This window comes from Saccopteryx leptura, chromosome 10 (assembly GCF_036850995.1).
Source record: "Saccopteryx leptura isolate mSacLep1 chromosome 10, mSacLep1_pri_phased_curated, whole genome shotgun sequence".
NCBI lineage: Eukaryota > Metazoa > Chordata > Mammalia > Chiroptera > Emballonuridae > Saccopteryx > Saccopteryx leptura.
This window is the reverse complement of record NC_089512.1, coordinates 10,387,033-10,406,263: the sequence shown is the minus strand read 5'-3', so window position 1 is coordinate 10,406,263 and position 19,231 is coordinate 10,387,033. Positions and strand designations below refer to the sequence as shown.

At 44.4% G+C, this 19,231-nt stretch overlaps 2 protein-coding genes across 5 annotated transcripts in view; both read left to right on the top strand.

Annotated features, from left to right (window-relative positions):
• The window catches only part of LOC136382166 (zinc finger protein with KRAB and SCAN domains 7-like), a 36,289-nt gene extending 24,222 nt beyond the window's left edge, over nucleotides 1–12,067 (top strand). The window contains 2 exon segments of the mRNA XM_066351149.1: nucleotides 8,947–9,671; nucleotides 9,673–12,067. Of these exon segments, the coding sequence (XP_066207246.1) occupies nucleotides 8,947–9,671; nucleotides 9,673–9,774 (827 nt within the window). The 3' untranslated portion in view covers nucleotides 9,775–12,067.
• A 113-nt stretch (nucleotides 12,068–12,180) lies between these two features.
• Nucleotides 12,181–19,231, top strand: part of LOC136382159 (zinc finger protein 197) — a 75,190-nt gene continuing 68,139 nt past the window's right edge. For 2 of the 4 annotated variants that reach the window (XM_066351140.1, XM_066351139.1), the window contains exon 1: nucleotides 12,181–13,982. The gene's annotated coding sequence lies outside the window, so the exon portion shown is untranslated. Of the gene's footprint in view, nucleotides 13,983–18,666; nucleotides 18,792–19,231 lie in introns of those variants that run through there. The other 2 variants (XM_066351125.1, XM_066351124.1) reach the window with 2 other exon arrangements.

Below are 19,231 nucleotides of genomic sequence, written 5' to 3'. Positions count from 1 at the left end.
TCTCTAAGATTTGAGAACGTCTGGGGCTAGAATACTAACCAGTTATCATTACCCTCTGTAACTAGATACGGAGTTAGCAGCTTGAATCAGAATTAAAGACCCCTCCTCCAAATAATAGTTGAAAAGCAAGAGCAAGTTAATTGTAATTGTCCAAATGCAAATGTACATAAGTATTCTTCTTAAGTGTTTCTTGAGGTAGTGGCAATATTGTTGTGCCCCTGAGTTCTATTTCCAGTGTCAATTGGGAGTGTGAACTTGGGTAGATCTTATCATTTCCCTGAATCTCTCCCAGTCTCCTCTAGGAAATGTGGTAGTTATAGTGCCACTTACATGAAATGATGGATAAGAAAGCTCTAAGTATTTATTACATATTTGTTGATTGATAAACTTCAAATTTCAATCCTCAAATGACTTATTTACCCACAATTATTCCCTAGATTATTCTGACTGCCCTATAGTGATACCTCCTAAATTTACATTTGTGGCTGTGATTTCTTCACTTAATTCCTGACTCCTATTCCAACTGTTTGACATTTCCTCTTGGATGTCTAATTGGTGTCTTTAACTTAACACATCCAAAACAAAACTATTGACCCCTCTCTCTAAACTCGTTCTTTTTAAAGTCTACTGTATTTCCACAAGACAAATCTTATTCTAGTTGCTTTAATCAATTACCATGTAGGCACCTTCCAACATCAAATTCATTAGGAAATTATGCTGGCCCTGCCTTCAATATATAGGCAGAACCATTCTGCATCATCTCCCTCTATCGCTGCTGAGCTAGTCCAGGCCGCTAACATTTCTCATGTGGAATACTGCAGTAGCCTCTTTCTATTGCTACTCTTGCCCACCTTTAGACGTTTCTCAACAGCAGCTAGGGAAAATATTTGAAATGTTACGTCGTGGAGTGAAACTTTCATGTAAAATTTATGTCAGAATGACTGAGGACTGAGAGCAAGAAATAAAGGATTTATAGGAACAGGTTTCTTGGCTCCTTTCATATGTGATAGCTAATAAATCTTTGAACATATGGCGGGAAAGAAAAGATAAAATCATGTCAGTCCTCTGTCCCAAAACCCTTCAGTGTTATTCGAGATACATCAAAAAGCCGGTATGGTCCGAGATGTGAGCCCTCTCTCCCTCTTGATTTGAAGCTTTTGCTTCCTTATGTTCCCTTTATCAGAGACACTCTCCCTCAGACACCTACAAGCCTCAACTGCTCACTTCCGGTCATCTGTAGAGCAGTCCCACCGCCACATCTCTCTTTCACCCCTTACTCACTACCACGGTCCACTTATTACTGTCTCCCTGACTTGAAGGTAAGCTTCATGGGCAGCGACTTCATATTCTCCCCTGCTGTATCCTCAAAGCCTGGAACCGTGACATAGTAAGCACCCAAAAGTTATTTTTATATGCTGCTGACAAATGGCAGCTGATCCTAGCGTTGAGACTGAAAGCGTGGAATCTCTAGACGGAAAGATGACTTTTCCGTTCAGCAGCCAGAACTGGTGGTGTGACTTCAGAGAGCCCTAATTCGAGGCATGCAGCCTGGGCGTGGGTAGCGTGGGTCCTCTTCCCGCCCTACCCAAGTCTCTTCCAGGCTCCACCCCTTCCAGGGGCCTTCTTATATTGGCTGAACCCTCCCAGCCCTTTCGTCCTCCCAGCCAATAGTAGGGCAAAAATTGGGAGGGAGGTGGGGCCCGAGCGCTAATTTACCCGACTGGCTCGCGAAGGGGCGAAAGGACTCCAGTCTCCCGGGCACAGAGATGCAGAAACCTCCCGATGCCTAGAGGGGACAGGGAGTTGCGGTGTGGGTTAGTGGGGGCTGGGGGGTTTGTGACGTAATTCCTTCTGTGCTTTGTTCCAAGATGTGGGTCAGGCGCTTTCGGTGAGGGGTATGTGGCCACCTGGCGTGGGGGTCCGGGGGGTTCTGGGGTTGGGTGGAGAACACAGGCCAGGAGCCAGCCCTCCTCCTCCGCTGCCGGCTGCGGAGACGCGGGTGCGGCAGCTCAGGGGGTCGTTGTGGGCCTCCCTCTTCCCCCGTTGGGTGCTGTCCCTTTGTTTTGGGTTTCGTCTCCCACTAGGCACTCGGACCGGGCTAATAATAGTGCCAGAACTGTGTCATCCCTGCCCCTAGCCAGTGGGCTGCCGTGGTAATAGCAGTCGAAGTCAGCCCAGGCTCTCAAAGGACCCTGCACACTTGATGTTTGAGTTAGGTTACCGGTCCGATACCCGCTGTGTTCAGTTAGGAAACGGACCCAGAGAGGAGGGCAGTCTTACCCACAGTTACTCATTCATTCAGTCAACAAATACTTACTGAGCACCTAAGGCGTGAGCTAGGTCCTGCGTTTCAGTTGTGTACAAGGCAGAGCTGGAAGGCTTGGAAGCAGAGTCTGGGAATCCGGAAAGGGAGACACAAAACATGTTGAAGCCTAGATGGGGTTATTAAAAAAACAACTCCTTCAGCATCCTTTTAAGACCTCATTTTCCTTGTCTTTCTAAAGACACTTGACTCAGCGAAGGTCCTCTCTCATCTCTCCCTTCAGCAGACTTTCGTGAGAAAGCTGAAGTGCACAGAACTCAGTTGGAATACATTTTGCAGTTAGAGGAAAATATAGAGACTCTTAGATATCAACAGAACAGGTGAAGGGGAGTGACTGTGATCATTAGCCATGTGACATTCTGCAAATCATTCAACCTCTGGGAGCTCTGTTTCCTTATTTTTAAAGTAAGAATGATCATTCTTACAGTGTACAATTAATAGAAAGGAGAGTTACCCACAGAGAAGATGCTGCCCTGAGTGTCCACTTGGTGTACAGAATGCAGAGAACTCCCATCATTTCAATCCAATTACAGTGAGTCAAGCCCCCATTAGAAACTTCCATACCAAACCTGAGGAAGAGATCAGAGAAGCTCTGTGCTGGGTAGATCCTCTGGAGTAAGGCTGCTATGCACAGGGGAAGGCGAGTGAGTCCCTTCTCTTAGGCAAATGACACCTGCACTGTGAAATTAGTCTGGTTACAGGAATCCTACCTGCGAGAGAATGTGGGGACCAGGGCCAAAAGGGAGCATTTCTGGATGGTGATCTAGGTGAGAAAGAAGTGGGGGGAGGGGGGCTCTGGACCTTGAGGAATAGAGTTTTGGGATAGGAGAAAAGGTGATAATACTAGAACTCAAATTTGTCAGGAGGCTTGAACTTGAGTCCAAGCTTCCCTCTAAGTTCCAGTTTTCCCATCTCTATAGTTTGATATAAGACTAGGTGGCCTGAGAGAGTCCTATCAGCTGTAACATTCTGAGAATCTCTGAGTAGTTGGACTAGGTCAGCCCTTTAGGGAATTTAGGCCCTTTGATGGTCCTGCTGAGACAGAATAGCCAAGGATGCAAATACACTGTCATTGTGTTCAAAGAATACGAAGTACAAAAGGGATGAACCAGGTGGAGGAGGGATGGTGGTCATCTGTGAAGAATGATCATCTCACCATTCCTATACCCAGATGGAATTAGATAGAATCCCAAACTTGTTTTAATTTAACACTTCAAATCACATAGCATTTACAGAGCCTTCTTTGTGCCAGTCACTGGGAGGGATCCACATATGAATAATGAGGAGGGACACAGACATACACACAAGTAATTCTAGTATAAGGCAACTCTAGTTTATACTTTTTTATCATTCATTTTAGAGAGAGAGAGAGACAGAGAGGGGAGGTGCAGGAAGCATCAACTCTCTTATGTACCTTGACCAGGCAAGCCCGGGGTTTGAACCGGCGACCTCACTGTTCCAGGTTGACTCTTTGTCCACTGTGCCACCACAGATTAGGCAAGGCAACTCTAGTTTATACTACAGATTTGTTACAGTGTTTTCTGGAGTACAGAAATTTTCATATGGTTAGATTTATCAGTTTACTGTTAAGATGTGCCTTTATTTTATGCTTAAGGCTTAGGGCCTTTCCCTAAGAGCAAGTAGTCCTCTGATATATCTTTTATTTGTCTTTTTTTTCCTTTCAATTTTTACATTTTACTCATCTGTCTCAGTGGAATTTATGTTCAAGTATTGCCTCTTATCCTTTGCTACATTGCAGTGAATCAGTAACCAAGGATCATGTGACAACTGCTCAGAGGGCATGAACAGGAAAGTGATCCTGGTGAATTAAAGGAATACAACCTCCCTAGATAAAACTCGTGTGTGTGTGTGTGTGTGTGTGTCTCAATAATAAGGAACCCACTGTGGGTTCCTTATAGCCTGAAATAAATGGTAGTCCAGAGATTAGAACACTCACCCCTCAGTCTCAGGGATTTGTGGGTCAGAGATGTGTGAAACCTCATTGGTCCTCATCCATTTGTTGGTTGTCTTGAGATTGTGCTTGTGTGCACAGTTGCCTGGATACCCCTAATGTCCTCCTGGCCCTATGGCGTTATCTGTCCCTTCTACTTCTCCAGCCAAGACCCCACCTCCCTAGTCCCTGGGCATTCTTCCAGGGTTTCTGAGGGAATTTCCCATGTAGCCAGGTAGAGCGCAGATAGTTATGCTTCCTTTTGATGAAACTGTCCTGAAACTAGTCCTCCTTGATCTCCAGTTAAGTCTTGCTTCCTCCTTAAGTTCCTCAGAACCACCTTAGGCTTCATTATAGCATGTCCTTGTGTCTTTTCCTTTCTCTCTACCTGCCCTGCTAACTGAAATCTCCATCTTAGCAAGCTTATACATTTTCATGACTTTCTTTGTCTTATTCTCAATTTTGCATTCCTGATATATTTTTCCTCTTATCAAAAGTGTTTTCTCACATTTCTGTCTTTTTTTAAATTTATATATATATTTTTTTTTTATTGTTGATTTTAGAGAAAGAAGAAGGAGGAGCGACAGACAGAAGTATCGATCTTTTCCTGTATGACATACCTGTCTTTCTCTTTTTTCTTTTTCTTTTTTTACAGAGACAGAGAGAGATGAGAAGCATCGATCATCAGTTTTTCATTGCGACACCTTAGTTGTTCATTGATTGCTTTCTCATATGTGCTTTGAACGTGGGCCTTCAGCAGACCGAGGAACCCCTTGCTCAACCCAGCGACCTCTGGTCCAAGCTGGTGAACTTGGCTCAAACCAGATGAGCCCGCACTCAAGCTGGCGACCTCGGGGTCTTGAACCTGGGTCCTCTGCATCCCAGTCCGACGCTCTATCCACTGTGCCACCACCTGGTCAGGCCATCCCTGTCTTTCTTAATGACACTACCATCCTTGATATTCAGACTAGATCCGATGACCTTGAGGTCTTTGCTTCAGTCATTCTCTGTAGTCAGTCTGTGCATGTGTACTTTCCTGGAATAGCTACCTTCATTGTTTTCTGTCCTGCCATTTTCCTGGACTAGGACTTTACAGTGATCTCATTCCTTTAACAAACATTTATTGGGCGCCTAATAAATTGGCCTGCCTAGTAGTGGCAGGCCTGTACTGGTTACCTATACTTCATCTAAATTGCCTCCCAACTCATTTTCCTACTGCCTTCTTTTCACCTTTAATCCATCTGGCCTAATTTTCCTAAGGCATTCTTTTTCTAATTTCACTTTTGGGTAGGCTGATACAAAATTTATTGTCCAAATGGGGGTAATTTTGTGAGTTAATGGGGGGAAATATTTTTTTTTTATTTTTATTGATTTTAATTTATTGTGTTTATATAGATTCAAGTGTCCCACCAAATATATCTCAGGGGGCACTATTATTTTAAATTTCTTGATTTTAGAGAGAGGGGTAGGGAGAAAGAAAAAGAAACATCAACTTGCTGTTCCACTCATTCATGCATTCATTGGTTGTCCCTTGTATGTGCCCTGACCAGGGATTGAACCTGCAACCTTGGCATACCAGGATGACACTTGAACCAACTGAGCTAACCAGCCAGGGCTGGGGGGGACTATTAATAATGATGCTGGAACAACCTACTCCTAGGTGGATTTTCTTGGATTCTTTCTTTTCATTACCCTCAATTTACTCCTCCAGGATACCCCAGCTGTCTCTCTTCTGTTTTCCACTTCATGAAGCCGAGAAAAACCTGAGTGTGCTGGGGCTGGGGATGGGAGGAAGGGTAGACAAAGTATGGGAACTAGAGGAAATGAATGTTAATGCTTGAAAAACATTAACATAGTCTATTTTTTTTCTTCTTTTCCAAGTGAGAGGAGAGGAGATAGAGAGACAGACTCCTGCATGTGCACCAACCAGAATCTACCCAGCCACCCCTGTCTGGGGCTATGCTTGGAACCAAGCTATTTTTAGCACCTGAGGCAGAAACTTCATAGAGCCGTCCTCAGCACCTGTGGCTGATGTGCTCTACCAATCGAGCCATGGCAATGGAGGGAAAAAGAGAGAGAGAGAGGGAAGGGGGATAGGGAGGGGTGGAGAAGCAGATGGTCCCTTTTCCTGTGTGCTGTGACTGGGGATCGAACCCAGGACATCCACATGCCAGGCTGATGCTCTACCACTGAGCCAACAGTCCAGGGCCAGCATATTCTTGACAAGTGAAAATGAGGAGGCAAGTGACAAGAGAGCCAAGTAGGGAAATAGAAAAACAATGTATGTTGGGGAAAGAAAATTACGGTTAGATTTCACTCTTCTGTTCAGAATATGTTTCCCATTGACCATCAAACCATATCCGTGACTTTTGCCCCATCATTTCAGTGTTCTGGCTGGTGTTATTTCAGACAACTTGATTTTTAAATTTATTTATTCATTCAACAACAACAGCAAATTTTTGAGTGCTTGCTAAGTGCTGAGAATACATTGGTGAACAAAGGGGACAGAAACCCCTGCCCTCATGAAGCTTCACGTCATAGTATAATCTTCCACTGATTTCTGACTACGTCAGCCATGTCTTAACGTCCTTTTAAGAAAACAATAACTGCTTGTCCTCTAGGGCTCAGCCAAAGTTTTGCCTTTATAAAGCACCTTTCCTCCAGCATTTTAGCATTTTAAGCATCCCGTCAGTTGCTGCCTCCCTTGGCCCCCTTCGTCTCCTGATTGGGGACCTTGTAGTTTATAATTTGCTGTCTTATGGTCTTGCCATTTGCTCCATTGTAAGCTCCTTAAATGTAGATATATTACATACTTCTGTTAGTCTGCTTGGGCTTAAACACCAGACATTTATTTTCTCATAGTACTGGAGTCTAGAAGTCCAAGATCAAGGTGACCAGCAGATTTGGATTCTGGTGGGACTCTTCCTAGTTTAGAGATGGCCACCTTCTTGCTGGGTGCTCACATGCTTTCTTCAGTTTGTGCTTGTAGGGGGAAGGGGCTAGGAGTGCAAATGAAATCGAGCTCTCTCGTATGTCTTCTTACAGAAACATGCTAATCCTACCAGATCAGGGTCCCACCCTTATTTTCACTTGTCAAGAATATGTTGGCACTGGTCAGTTGGCTCAGTGGTAGAACATTGGCCTGGCGTGTGGATATCTTGAGTTTGATTCCCAGTCACAGCACACAGGAAAAGGGACCATCTGCTTCTCCACCCCTCCCCATCCTCCTTCTCTCTCTCTCTCTCTCTCTCTCTCTCTTTCTCTCTCTCTTGCTCTTTCTTTCTCTTCCCCTCCATTGCCATGGCTCGATTGGTTAGAGCACATCAGCCCCAGGTGCTAAGGATGACTCTGTGGAGCTTCTGCCTCAGTTGCTAAAAATAGCTTGGTTGCAAGCATAGCCCCAGATGGCGCTCTCAGAGTGATAGCTCAGGGCAAAGCAGACAGACTGAACTAGCACATATAGCTGGAGCCAGCTATGGACCAGGTGCTGCAGAGTAAGCTATGATGTGACTAGGCTCCAATGTTGCAAGAATTCTGTTACTCCTTAGCAAGACAGAGCCTAAGAAAGAGGATGTAGACCAGGGCCTAGTGTCTGGACTAGAGCAAAAAATGAAATTTTAGGTGTACCCTCAGACAGAATCCCAGTTGCTATTCTATAAAACATTTCTTGAGCAGCTATTTTGTGCCAGTCACTGTGTCACTGGTACTAGGACAGTGATCGGCAAACTGCGGCTCGCAAGCAACATGTGCATCTTTGGCCCCTGGAGTGCAGCTCTTCCACAAAATTCCACATGCGGGCGCTACCTCGATAAGGAATGTACCTATCTATATAGTTTAAGTTTAAAAAATTTGGCTCTCAAAAGAAATTTCAATCTTGTACTGTTGATATTTGGCTCCGTTGACTAATGAGTTTGCCGACCACTGTTAGGGGAACAGGTGAACAGACTGAAAGCCAAAGTGATGTGAAGACTTGTCATCTGAGTTACTGAATGAAGGCTGTTTCAGCTCGTTTTTTGTAGAGACTACATTGGGAGTTAGATGGCTGCAGTTCTGGGAGCAGAGCACGAGACAGGAAGAAACCAGGGTGGATTTTATACTAATTGCTCATTCTGATGCTGGCTCTGTTGGCCCTAAGCTCTACACTGGCCTCTATGTCTAACCTTATGTTCTCTTTTTTGATTAGTTCCCCCTGCCTTTGAACACCTACTCTTCTGTGTGAGACCCAATGTTAACACTGCATCTTGTTATCCTTGTACAGTATAGTTCTCTGCTAGTATGAAGAACAGGTGACATGTACAGTTTCTGTTTTTTCCTGTCAGATGGTGAAACTGGGACTGAGGAGGTATTGATTCCAAAGTATCATTCCTGAAAACTCAGAATCTCATACTTGCAAGAGAACTCCACAGAGGCGTTACCAAGGAAGTCAAAGTCTAGAAAGCTTCACTGACGGACGGGAAAGAGAAGACCCAAAGGCCACTGGGATGCTCCAAGCAAGAGAAAATGAGGAGAAAGACAAGAAACTGCAAACATAGGACAGTCAAAGATAATAAGACACTCACAGAAGCGAGTGACCAAGAATCTGACAAAGATGGTAGTCAGTGCTCTGACCCCGCAACAGACGAGAGAATCCAGGCTGAAAAGAGACAGTATGTATGTGCCGAGTGTGGGAAAGCCTTTAGTCAGAGCGCGAACCTTACGGTGCACGAGAGAATCCACACAGGAGAGAAACCCTATAAGTGCAAGGAGTGTGGAAAAGCCTTCAGTCATAGCTCCAACCTTGTTGTTCATCGGCGAATCCACACTGGCCTGAAGCCCTACACGTGCAGTGACTGTGGGAAGTCTTTCAGCGGGAAGTCACACCTCATTCGGCACCAGGGCATCCACAGCGGGGAGAAAACGTACAAGTGCAAAGAGTGTGGGAAAGCTTTTAGTCGGAGCTCAGGCCTCATTTCACATCACAGAGTTCACACGGGGGAGAAGCCATACACCTGTACCCAGTGCGGGAAAGCCTTTAGTCGGAGCTCAAACCTCACTCAGCACCAGAGAATGCACAAAGGAAAAAAGGTTTACAAATGCAAGGAGTGTGGGAAATCATGCGTGTCTAATACAAAGATTATGGACCATCAGAGAATTCACACAGGGGAGAAGCCTTACGAGTGTGATGAGTGTGGGAAAGCCTTCATCTTAAGGAAGACCCTCCACGAACACCAGAGACTTCATCGGAGAGAGAAACCTTACAAATGTAATGAGTGTGGGAAAGCTTTTACTTCTAATCGGAACCTTATTGATCATCAGAGAGTTCACACTGGAGAGAAACCCTATAAATGTAACGAATGTGGAAAAACCTTCAGGCAGACTTCTCAAGTTATTCTGCATTTGAGAACCCACACTAAGGAGAAGCCCTATAAATGCAGTGAGTGTGGGAAGGCCTATCGTTACAGCTCACAGCTTATCCAACACCAGAGAAAACACACCGAGGAGAAAGAAGCCTCATAAATAACATAGATTGTTGCTGGGAGGACTAACTGCTACTTTTCAGAAAAGCAGTTTTTCAGTATCATCAACCTTAATTCTATTTCTAAGAATCCACACAGGGAAAGTCATCAGAAGCAGACACAGATTAACAGAAGAGATATTTGTGCCAGCAAGGTATATAATTGCAGGAAGAAAACTAGATTGTTAACAGGACAGGGTTTAATGATGGGCTATCCCTGGAATGGTTTTGCAGCCATTGTAAAGATTTTTAAAGAATATTTAATGCCATGGGGAAAATGATCTGGATAAAATTGAAGATAAAAAACAATGAAGTATAATCCAAATTTTTTTAAAATTATGCATGGGGAAAATATGGGAAAGAAATAACACCTAACCAGAAATGTTAACAGTGATTATCTCTGGGTAATACGATTATACTTTTCTATGTTTTTAATATTTTCTACAATGAGAATGTACTACTTTTGTATTTAGGAAAAGAGTGCAGTATTTTTCAAATGCAGTGGGTACATGCTCATTGTTGCTGAACAGTGTTAGGAAAGGCGCCTGGAACGTAGACTTTAAAGTCCTGGAACGGCAGCTGATCCTGGAACATACTAGGAGCGCGTCCGTGAGCAAGCCACTTCTTTTTAGAACCTGTTTCCTGTGTAGTGAAAACATTAACACTGGTCCTTGGTCTTTTTTCTGCTTTAAGATAAGCTGACTTTATCGTTGTCAACAAAATGTATATCCCCTTCCTTAATCAGTGTTAGGTTGAAAGAACACAGCCAAAGTTGACTATGTCCTCCTCTCCCACAGTTGTAGAGGATCTGCAGATAATAGAGACCCGCCCAGGCTCCATCTTTTCAATGTACGGCTCCAAAACCAGCACAAAAATGGATCCTTATGAAATTGAAACAATTGCAGGTTCATATCCTTAAGAGAGATAGTCATCATAATCTAAACCCAGGGGAAGACTGCCTTCATGTTTTCTGTTTTGTTTTGTTTTTAATTTTTGTTAACTGTAATTTATTGTGTTTACCTGGATTCAAGTGTCCCACTGAATATAACACCCTCACCCCTCACCCGCACCCCGTGTCCCTATTTATACCCCCTCTGCCCCCTTTCCCCTAACTCCCTTCCCCCTTCCCTCTGGGATTTGCTGTCCTGTTATTTGTATCTCTGTATATGTATATTTATATATATTTTGTATATATAGTTTTACTAATCCCTTCACCTTCTCTGATCCATCCCCTCATCCCCTTTCCCTCTGACAGCTGGCCCTCTGCTCCCTGTGACCCCACCTCTGCCTCTTCCATTCCTCAGTTCACTTTGTTCATTAGATTCCACATATAAGTGAGATCATACGCTATTTGTCTTTCTGCCTTCCTGTTATGTGGAGCTTAGTAACTAAAAGTGTACACTTTGGGGTCAGATACTTACGTTTTCTGATCCCAAATTGACACACTAGTTTGTCAGTTTTGGACAAGTCACTAACTGCATTTAGCGTGTGTGTAAAAAGGGGTTAACATTTTACTTTAACACACTACAGCAGTGGTCCCCAACCTTTTTTGGGCCATGGACCGGTTTAATGTCAGAAAATAGTTTCATGGACCGGCCTTTAGGGTGGGACGGATAAATGTACAAAATAAAATTATGCGACCAGAGTAAAAACTGTGGTATTTTTAAATATAATTGTCAAATTTACGAGACAAGTGTCAAGAGTGAGTCTTAGATGGATGTAACAGAGGGAATCTGGTCATTTTTTAAAAATAAAATATCATTCAGACTTAAATATAGATAAAATGGAAATAATGTAAGTTATTTATTCTTTCTCTGCGGACTGGTACCAAATGGCCCACGGACCGTTACTGGTCCGTGGCCTGAGGGTTGGGGACCACTATCCTACAGGGTTGTGGTGAGGATTAAATGAGATAATAATGCACCTAATGTGTAACAAACCAGACAAATGGTAAATAGTAATTGCTTAAGTGTAGGATGTTGGAACATTGTTTCTAAACACTTAGCAGGAGCTTTCTAGAAGAGTTAGTTTTACCTAAGGTAGCATTTAAAGATACTTTCAGGTGTAATGAACACAATACCAAGTACTAGCAGTTTAAACCTTAAGAAATCTGGGGAGGCTTACAGGCAGAGGCGGATTATAGTCGGTTGAGGCCCTGGGCAGAGAAGAAAATATTGGGCCCCTTAAAAAAAAGAGAGATGGGGCCTGACCTGTGGTGGCGCAGTGGATCAAGCATCGACCTGGAGTGCTGAGGTCGCTAGTTCAAAACCCTGGGCTTGCCCGGTCAAGGCACATATGGGAGTTGATGCTTTCTGCTCCTCCCCCCCCCCTCTGTGTGTCTCCTCTAATAAAAATGAATAAATTAAAAAAAAAGAGAGATGGGGAAAATAAAAATACATACTAGCCATATTTTCAAGTAAATAAAAAAATACCTACTATTAATGTTAAAATTGCACATATGAAACCAAACGGTGTCATTAGAAAAAGTGTCAAGTTGGCGTTTTGCGGGGCCCTTCAGAAGTCGGGGCCCAGGGCACGCACCCCAGCTGCCCGCTGTTAAACCCGCCTCTGCCTACAGGTAAGCAGTTTCAAATTTTGTTTGGCAACTCAGCAGTTTATCAAATTTCCATCTTAACTCCATAACTTTCAGTATGTTGGCTTTCATTTCTTACAACCTCATGGGTGCAAGATGGTGGCTGCAGCTGCAAGCTCTTCGCACAACTCCTTCAATCCCAGGCAGTGAGGAAAGGAGCCGCGACTTTCTCATCTGGTTCCTTTCTGCTTTGATCACAAGAGAAGAGCCTTTCCCCGAGGAAGGAAGGGGTGGTGAGCAGTTAACCCCGCAGGCGCTCACTAACTTCTGCTGCCTTTATGATCAGCCCTCCAGAGGCCTTGACTGTTTCCAACCAGCATTTTAACCATTTGTATCCTTAGCTCAAAATCCATCTGGGAACACTTGGAAACTCCCCATGCTCAACTCAACCGTTCCTCTTTTCTTTACATACAGTGAATCCCTAAGCCTAATGCCATTCGTCTTATGCACATAGTAATTGTTTCAGGAGCTATTAAGAATGTGTATCTCATTTGGTCGTCATAACATATATACAAATGTTGTAAGAAAATTGGGTCAGTGAGGTTAGGTGACTGGCTTATAAGTGGTCAGAATTTGAACTCCGCTCTGACTTTCAAGTCTGTGCTTTCTCATACCAAAGTGCCTCAGCCCACCATGACTGTTCTGTATGTGACTGGGGACCAGTTGGGATTCTTCTGAGCAGGCACTCTATGAATGCTGAGTGTGCCTGGATAATCATGTCATCGTGGTTTTAGAAGGAAAATGCTGCCAGTCTTTTCTGAGTTAGATTTATGGTCTATTTCTGTAACCTTATAATTTAGTTTTAAGAATTAGGTATATTTCATCCTTGCTGTTACTGGAAAGAAGGAAGTAGGGAGCATGAAGGGCATATTTGTATAAAAAGAGATGGGTTTTGTTCTATTTTCAGAGGAAAGTGGCATACATGTAATTTTGTGACCTAATAGACTCTCTTCGCATAGTTACTCAGAAAGGTTGGATGCTCTAGAACAGACTGCTGCATCCAGGAGACAAGACTGAACCATTGGCCACCTGTGTAGCAACTTCCCCAAGAATGTGGGTGGACATGAGGGTAGGGTCACCCACATGTGGCCGTGGCTGAACAGAGCAGCAGTGAGGGCACTCTGTTTCCTTTCGAAGTTTCCTTTCCATGCCTTTTGTCATGCCAGCCATCCTCACCTGCCAGTCTCCTGCGTGGAAACTCACTGTGGCTCCTGTCTACTGGCCCTTCAAAAACTGCTCTAAGAAAACAGGCAGTCAGCTTTCTGTGTGCCTGCCTGCCAGGGGTTATTTTTTGAGCACTCGGTACTGTGGAGTAGAGTTGTTGATGAGAGAAGTTGATCCCTATTTCTGAGCGGGTACTCTCCCACCAAGACGTTGCCCCGTCCCTGCCACAGTGTCTGGAATTCTTTCTTCCAGTAGGCTTTCTTTTCCCTCTCACAAGACTTAGTGATCTTTGAGAGTAAATACCTCTAAGAAGGGTACCATGTCATCTCAAACCCAGAGATCTGAATATAAATCTTCCTACTTCTTGCCCCAGGCAAGCTGAGATAATGGACTTCTGAGGAGGCCCTGGCCCATCTTCTAGAGTGATACCTGTCTTGAGTGGAAGGAGTACACTTTGGTAAGTGGTCCCTGTACCGGTTTCGATAAATAACCTGCAATATAATCTAAACTGATTATCCACCTTCCTCTAGAGCAGGGGTCGGGAACCTATGGCTCGCAAACTAGATGTGGTTCTTTTGATGGCTGCATCTGGCTCGCAGACAAATCTTTAATAAAAAGAATAATAACATTAAAAATATAAAACATTCTCATGTATTACAATCCATTCATTTCCTACCGCTCATGTTCATGGTTGCGGGTGGCTGGAGCCAATCACAGCTGTCCTCCGGGACAACACCAAATTTTTATTGGATAATGCGTAACGTACACGGGTCATTGTATGGCTCTCAGGGAATTACATTTTAAAATATGTGGCGTTCATGGCTCTCTCAGCCAAAAAGTTTCCCAACCCCTGCTCTGGAGTGTACCAAGACTACTAGCTGTTGACTCCAATCAGTTTAAGTCTGCAGTTCTTACCTTCCTGTCAAGCCCTTTCATGATACCCCCTGGGATTCAATGTCTGTCTCTTTGAAGTGTTTTTGTCAGCTTCCTGCTCTCATAGAAACCTGGTTGTTCTCCAATAGCAGTGCTTCCTCTGCGGTCCCTCAGTTGTTAGTTTTGTCTTCCTCAACCCAGCTGTGTGTACTGCCATGTCTTCTCTGTTCTTCATCAGAAACCCAGCTTTTTAGAAATGTATATCACTAAACTATGTGTATTACTCATCCCTATCCCTGTCATCTGCTAGAATCCTGTGCACGCACATGTATTAAAAGTATCCTAAATATTTCTGAGGCATGTGAAGAGGCAGTATTTTTAGCCAAAGACATCCTGGTTGTATAGAATTGCTCTCATGTGGAATAGAACTACATATGTCTCTTTTAGTTGAGAGAAAAAGTGAATTAAAGTCTCATTTTATATAACCTTGATTAAAGGGAAATAGGAAAGAGAATCTCACATAGAGAGGAGAGTGTCTCCCTAGGCTTAGAGATATTTGTCAGTGATGGTGTGTGCTGTGTTAGATCTTACCTGGAACTGGGAAGAAAATTGAAACCAAAAGGAGCTTTCACTAGCTGAGTAATTCCATTGAATCTAAATCCTATAAAACTAAATTTCATTTCAGCTCTATATCCTCAGTGACGGACTTCCTCTGTTAATTTTTTAAATTGAATGTAAATGAAATTGTATCCCCTCATGTTGCTAGATTGTTTTTAGAAATTAGACTGTCTTTAATCACCTCTGATGTTATAAAACTACAGTCATAAAACTGTTTTTTGCAGGAAATAGTTATAATTCTGCCAATAAATATCTGTTGTTACTGTTATAAATATCACTGGGTTTTTTTTTTCTTTCTTTTCGCTTCCTTTGTTTAGAATGGGAAGAAGACAGTTTGCTTTTCTTTAAGCAGCTGTTTTTGGAATGAAGAAGTGATTCTGGCTTGTTTCTGATTGAGATATAAATGAAGCTTGTTGTTTTCATACTTGTACTACTTAAACGAGAGCTCTCTAGCTGTTGGAAATGGCCTTCTGTTATTCCTTTGGGGACTTGCACGGCCGGTTGTTGTTCCACCTCTCTGGCCTTGTCTATGTTTCTGCCCTGCACTATTATGTAGACCTCAGTTGGCTGCAGAAAACCAGCCATGCTCCCTGAAGTCTATTTTGGCTTCAGAGGTAGGTTCGCAAGTGAAAATGGAGATGGCAGACTCCTTTCTGGACAAATAGATACAGGACCGGACTGCTTTTCACTCCTCCCACTGACCGTTTCGAGTCCACATGGCACAGTTTGACTATAGTTGTTGCAGACATACAAAAGCTGTAACCAGATCTTGAAACTAAGACCAGTGGACTTCAAATCTGGGAATCACAAGAAGTAATTTCATACATTTGGGTAAATTTCCCAGGCCCACCAAATCAGGGTATCTGGAACAGGAATCTGGCCTAGGAATCTGTATAAAACAAAACTTTTGCAATGGGGATCAAGAAAAATTCTATTAGGAGCTTTGTCTCCTTACACAAGGGCAGGGTTTGAGTTCTGGGGGTTGGGAGAGGTGGAGAATTGGAACTGAGATCTTCATAAGAAGCCCAGATGTTTGTAAGATTACACCCCAATGTGGTATGTATATTTCCAAGTATACATAGACCAGTAATATTAAAATTTGAGGTACGGTATCTAATTGTTTTGAGTCGAGCTTTATGGGAGTAAACTCAAGATAATATGCAGATTTACTGGAGAGTGTTACTGGGATTAACACCTGTAGTGAGAAGGAAGGGAAGCAGGATTAATAGAGGGAGAAGTTAGCCGTGTTGCAGTCACAGAGTCACCGGTGCTGCCTTTGTTGGCTGCAGACTCTGTTAGACTGCATAACTTTTCAAAACTTTAAAACTTGAGGTGAGAGGTCTGGGTCTTTTCTACCCCTTCTCTGACCAGTTATTGAATACAAGCTCTACCACATCACCCCAAAGGGAATCATGATCTTGGGTGAGGTAGACTTCTTCAGCTGACTGTGTTTGCAACTAAGATTGTTCCTGGAGAGGGCAGACAACTGAGGACTTTCAGACTGCCCCTCCAATGAGGTGAGAGGAAAAGGACAATCTAGGGGGATCCAACCAGTGCAGCAAAATGTCCTCTACTGATCATCATGCAATTACGATAGAAATACTGACTTTTCTCAGGCGGCCTGACCCCTTTTCCAGCTTTCCCTTTTTTGTGAGTTCTCTCATTCCTACAAGATTCTTCCGTGAGGATTTAAACGTGGGTAGTGGTATAGGGGGGTTATCACCAAGATGACATCCAAATCTGGGTCCCTCTAAGTGACACTGACCAGAATCTACCCACTATGTGTGCCCTTCAGGGCCTAGATAAGCTATTCTATAACTAACACTCCCCACTGTATTTGAAGACATCCAGGTGTGATGGTTAATTTTATGGGTCCACTGGACTATAGGATACCCAGATATTTGGTTAAAAATGACTCTGGGTGTAACTGAGGGTGATTCTGAATGAGGTCAATATTTGAATTGGTAGGCGGAGTAAAGCAGATTGCCCTCCCCAATATGGGTGGGCCTCATCCAATCTGCTGAAAGCCTGAATAGAACAAAAATGTGGAAGGATTTGTTCTCTTTCTGCCTGTTTTTGAGATGAGACATTGCTCTTCTCCTGCTTTTGGACTCAGTCTGGGATTTTCACCATCAGTTCTTCTGTTCTGAGGCCTTTAGACTCGAACTGGAGCCATACCTTCAACTCTCCTGGGTCTCAAGCTTGCGACTGAAGATCTTGGGACTTCTCAATCTATATAATCATGTGAGCCTATTCCTTGAGCCAATCTATTGATTCTGTTTCTTTGGAAATCCCTGATAGGTACAGCAGGTATTATCGGGGACATGCCAACCCAATAAATGCTCTTTGGGGGTGATTGAGAGTTGTTCTTTGTTGATCATATTTTTCCATAGGGTATTTATTATGAGAGGAAACAAAGTTATGTTTAGCTTGGTGTAAGGGCATATAAATGAAAGAGATAGGCATTTGAGAAGAAGCTGGAGGCAGACCGATAACAGTTCAAAATGGGGCTAACCTCAGAACCTTGATCAACTGATATGGAGGTACCAGTCTGAATGTTAAGGTTGTGTTTCTCATCTTTCTAAAAAAAAACCCCACCCTATCAGGGTTTTTTATTTTATTTGATTGTTTGTTTTTGGTGACAGAGACAGAGAGAGGGATAGATAGGAACAGACACGCAGGAAGGGAGAGAGATGAGAAGCATCAATTCTTCATTGTGGCTCCTTAGTTGTTCATTGATTGCTTTCTCATATGTGCCTTGACCAGGGGCCTCCAGCAGAGCGAGTGACCCCTTGCTCAAGGGCAGCGACCTTGGACTCAAGACAGCCACCTTGGGCTTCAAGACAGCAACCTTTGGGCTCAAGCCAGCAACCATGTCTATGATCCCAAGCTCAAGCTAGCTATCCCACGCTCAAGCCAGCGACCCCACGTTCAAGCCAGATGAGCTCGCACTCAAGCTGGTGACCTCGGGTTTCAAACCTGGGTCTTTTGCGTCCCAGTCCAATGCTCTATCCACTGCGCCACCGCCTGGTTGGCTACCAAGGTTTTTAATGGAAATTGGTATATGTTTGATGGATGGCAAAACATCTGGTATAATCCTTCCCTCTCCAAAATGGAAGGTCAACTGTTCCCTCCTGCCAAGTTAAGACAAAGTTGAACAGGAGAAGCACAAAGATAGGGTTGTGTTAATCTTGTTTCTCAGAGATAAAGTGGTAGTGATTCTCATCTTTTGGGTAAGGGATACACCAACAAGGAGATGAATTCACAAGGGGGTCATTATTTACAAGCCATGTTATTATTTACGGTAAGAACTGCCAAGGGTTCAAGAATGGATGGGAAAAGGTGCCCAGAAGGTCAATAAGAGAAAGTACTCCCAAACCACCTCAACTGAAATGGGAATTAAAACACTGAGGTCTAACTCCTTCAGGAGGCAACAAGGGTCCTCAGGGCTTGGGCCCTGTGGTTCCTCTCTGCATCCTTTGCGTCTGGGACGCAGGACCTCCCCTACTCCTTAGCTGGGAGGAACCAAGACCCAAGGACCCATCAGCTCTGCTCTTCGCGGCTCCTCTGGGAAAAGCATGGAACCATAGAGATGTGGCTTCCTAGAGAGTGGGGGATGGGCACGGTGGGTGTGGTGAGCGGCCGGAAGTCGCAGCACCCGCCGGCCCTCCATTATTCTGGGCCTCGGCTGCCGTCGCGTCTGGTCTTCGAGTCCAGTCCCAGTGTTCCGGCGCCTAGGCGACCGTGCCCGCCGGAGCCTCAGCCGGAGCCCGGGGTGAGCGGGGCGGCCTCGGGTCGGGTGGGCATGCGCGGAGGGCGGCCCGGGTGCGGGCTCGCTTGGGCGGCGCCCTCCTCGCTGGGCTGTCCTCCCAGCTGCTGACCCCCAGCACTGTCCTCAGCCCGGGGCGAGGTGGGCGCCCTGGCCTCGACTTAGGTAGCTGCCGGCTTGGGGGAGACTTTGAGGACAGCACCAGTGAGTCTGTGTCTGGACGGATGCTCGAGTCACATAGGGTGTGTCGCCGCTAAGAGCACAGCTGCCTCAGTGCCCGGTCCCCAGCCGGGCGGTCAGCTCTGCCTGCTTGGACGCTGATGCTCAGAGACCTCTGGAGACATCCCTGGAGCAGCTCCGGGACTTCTGGGGACTCTATTTCCCCCTGGAGCGGTGGACCAAGTTCCATCCTTTAAGATTGTAATATAAATGGTGTTTCTAAAGCA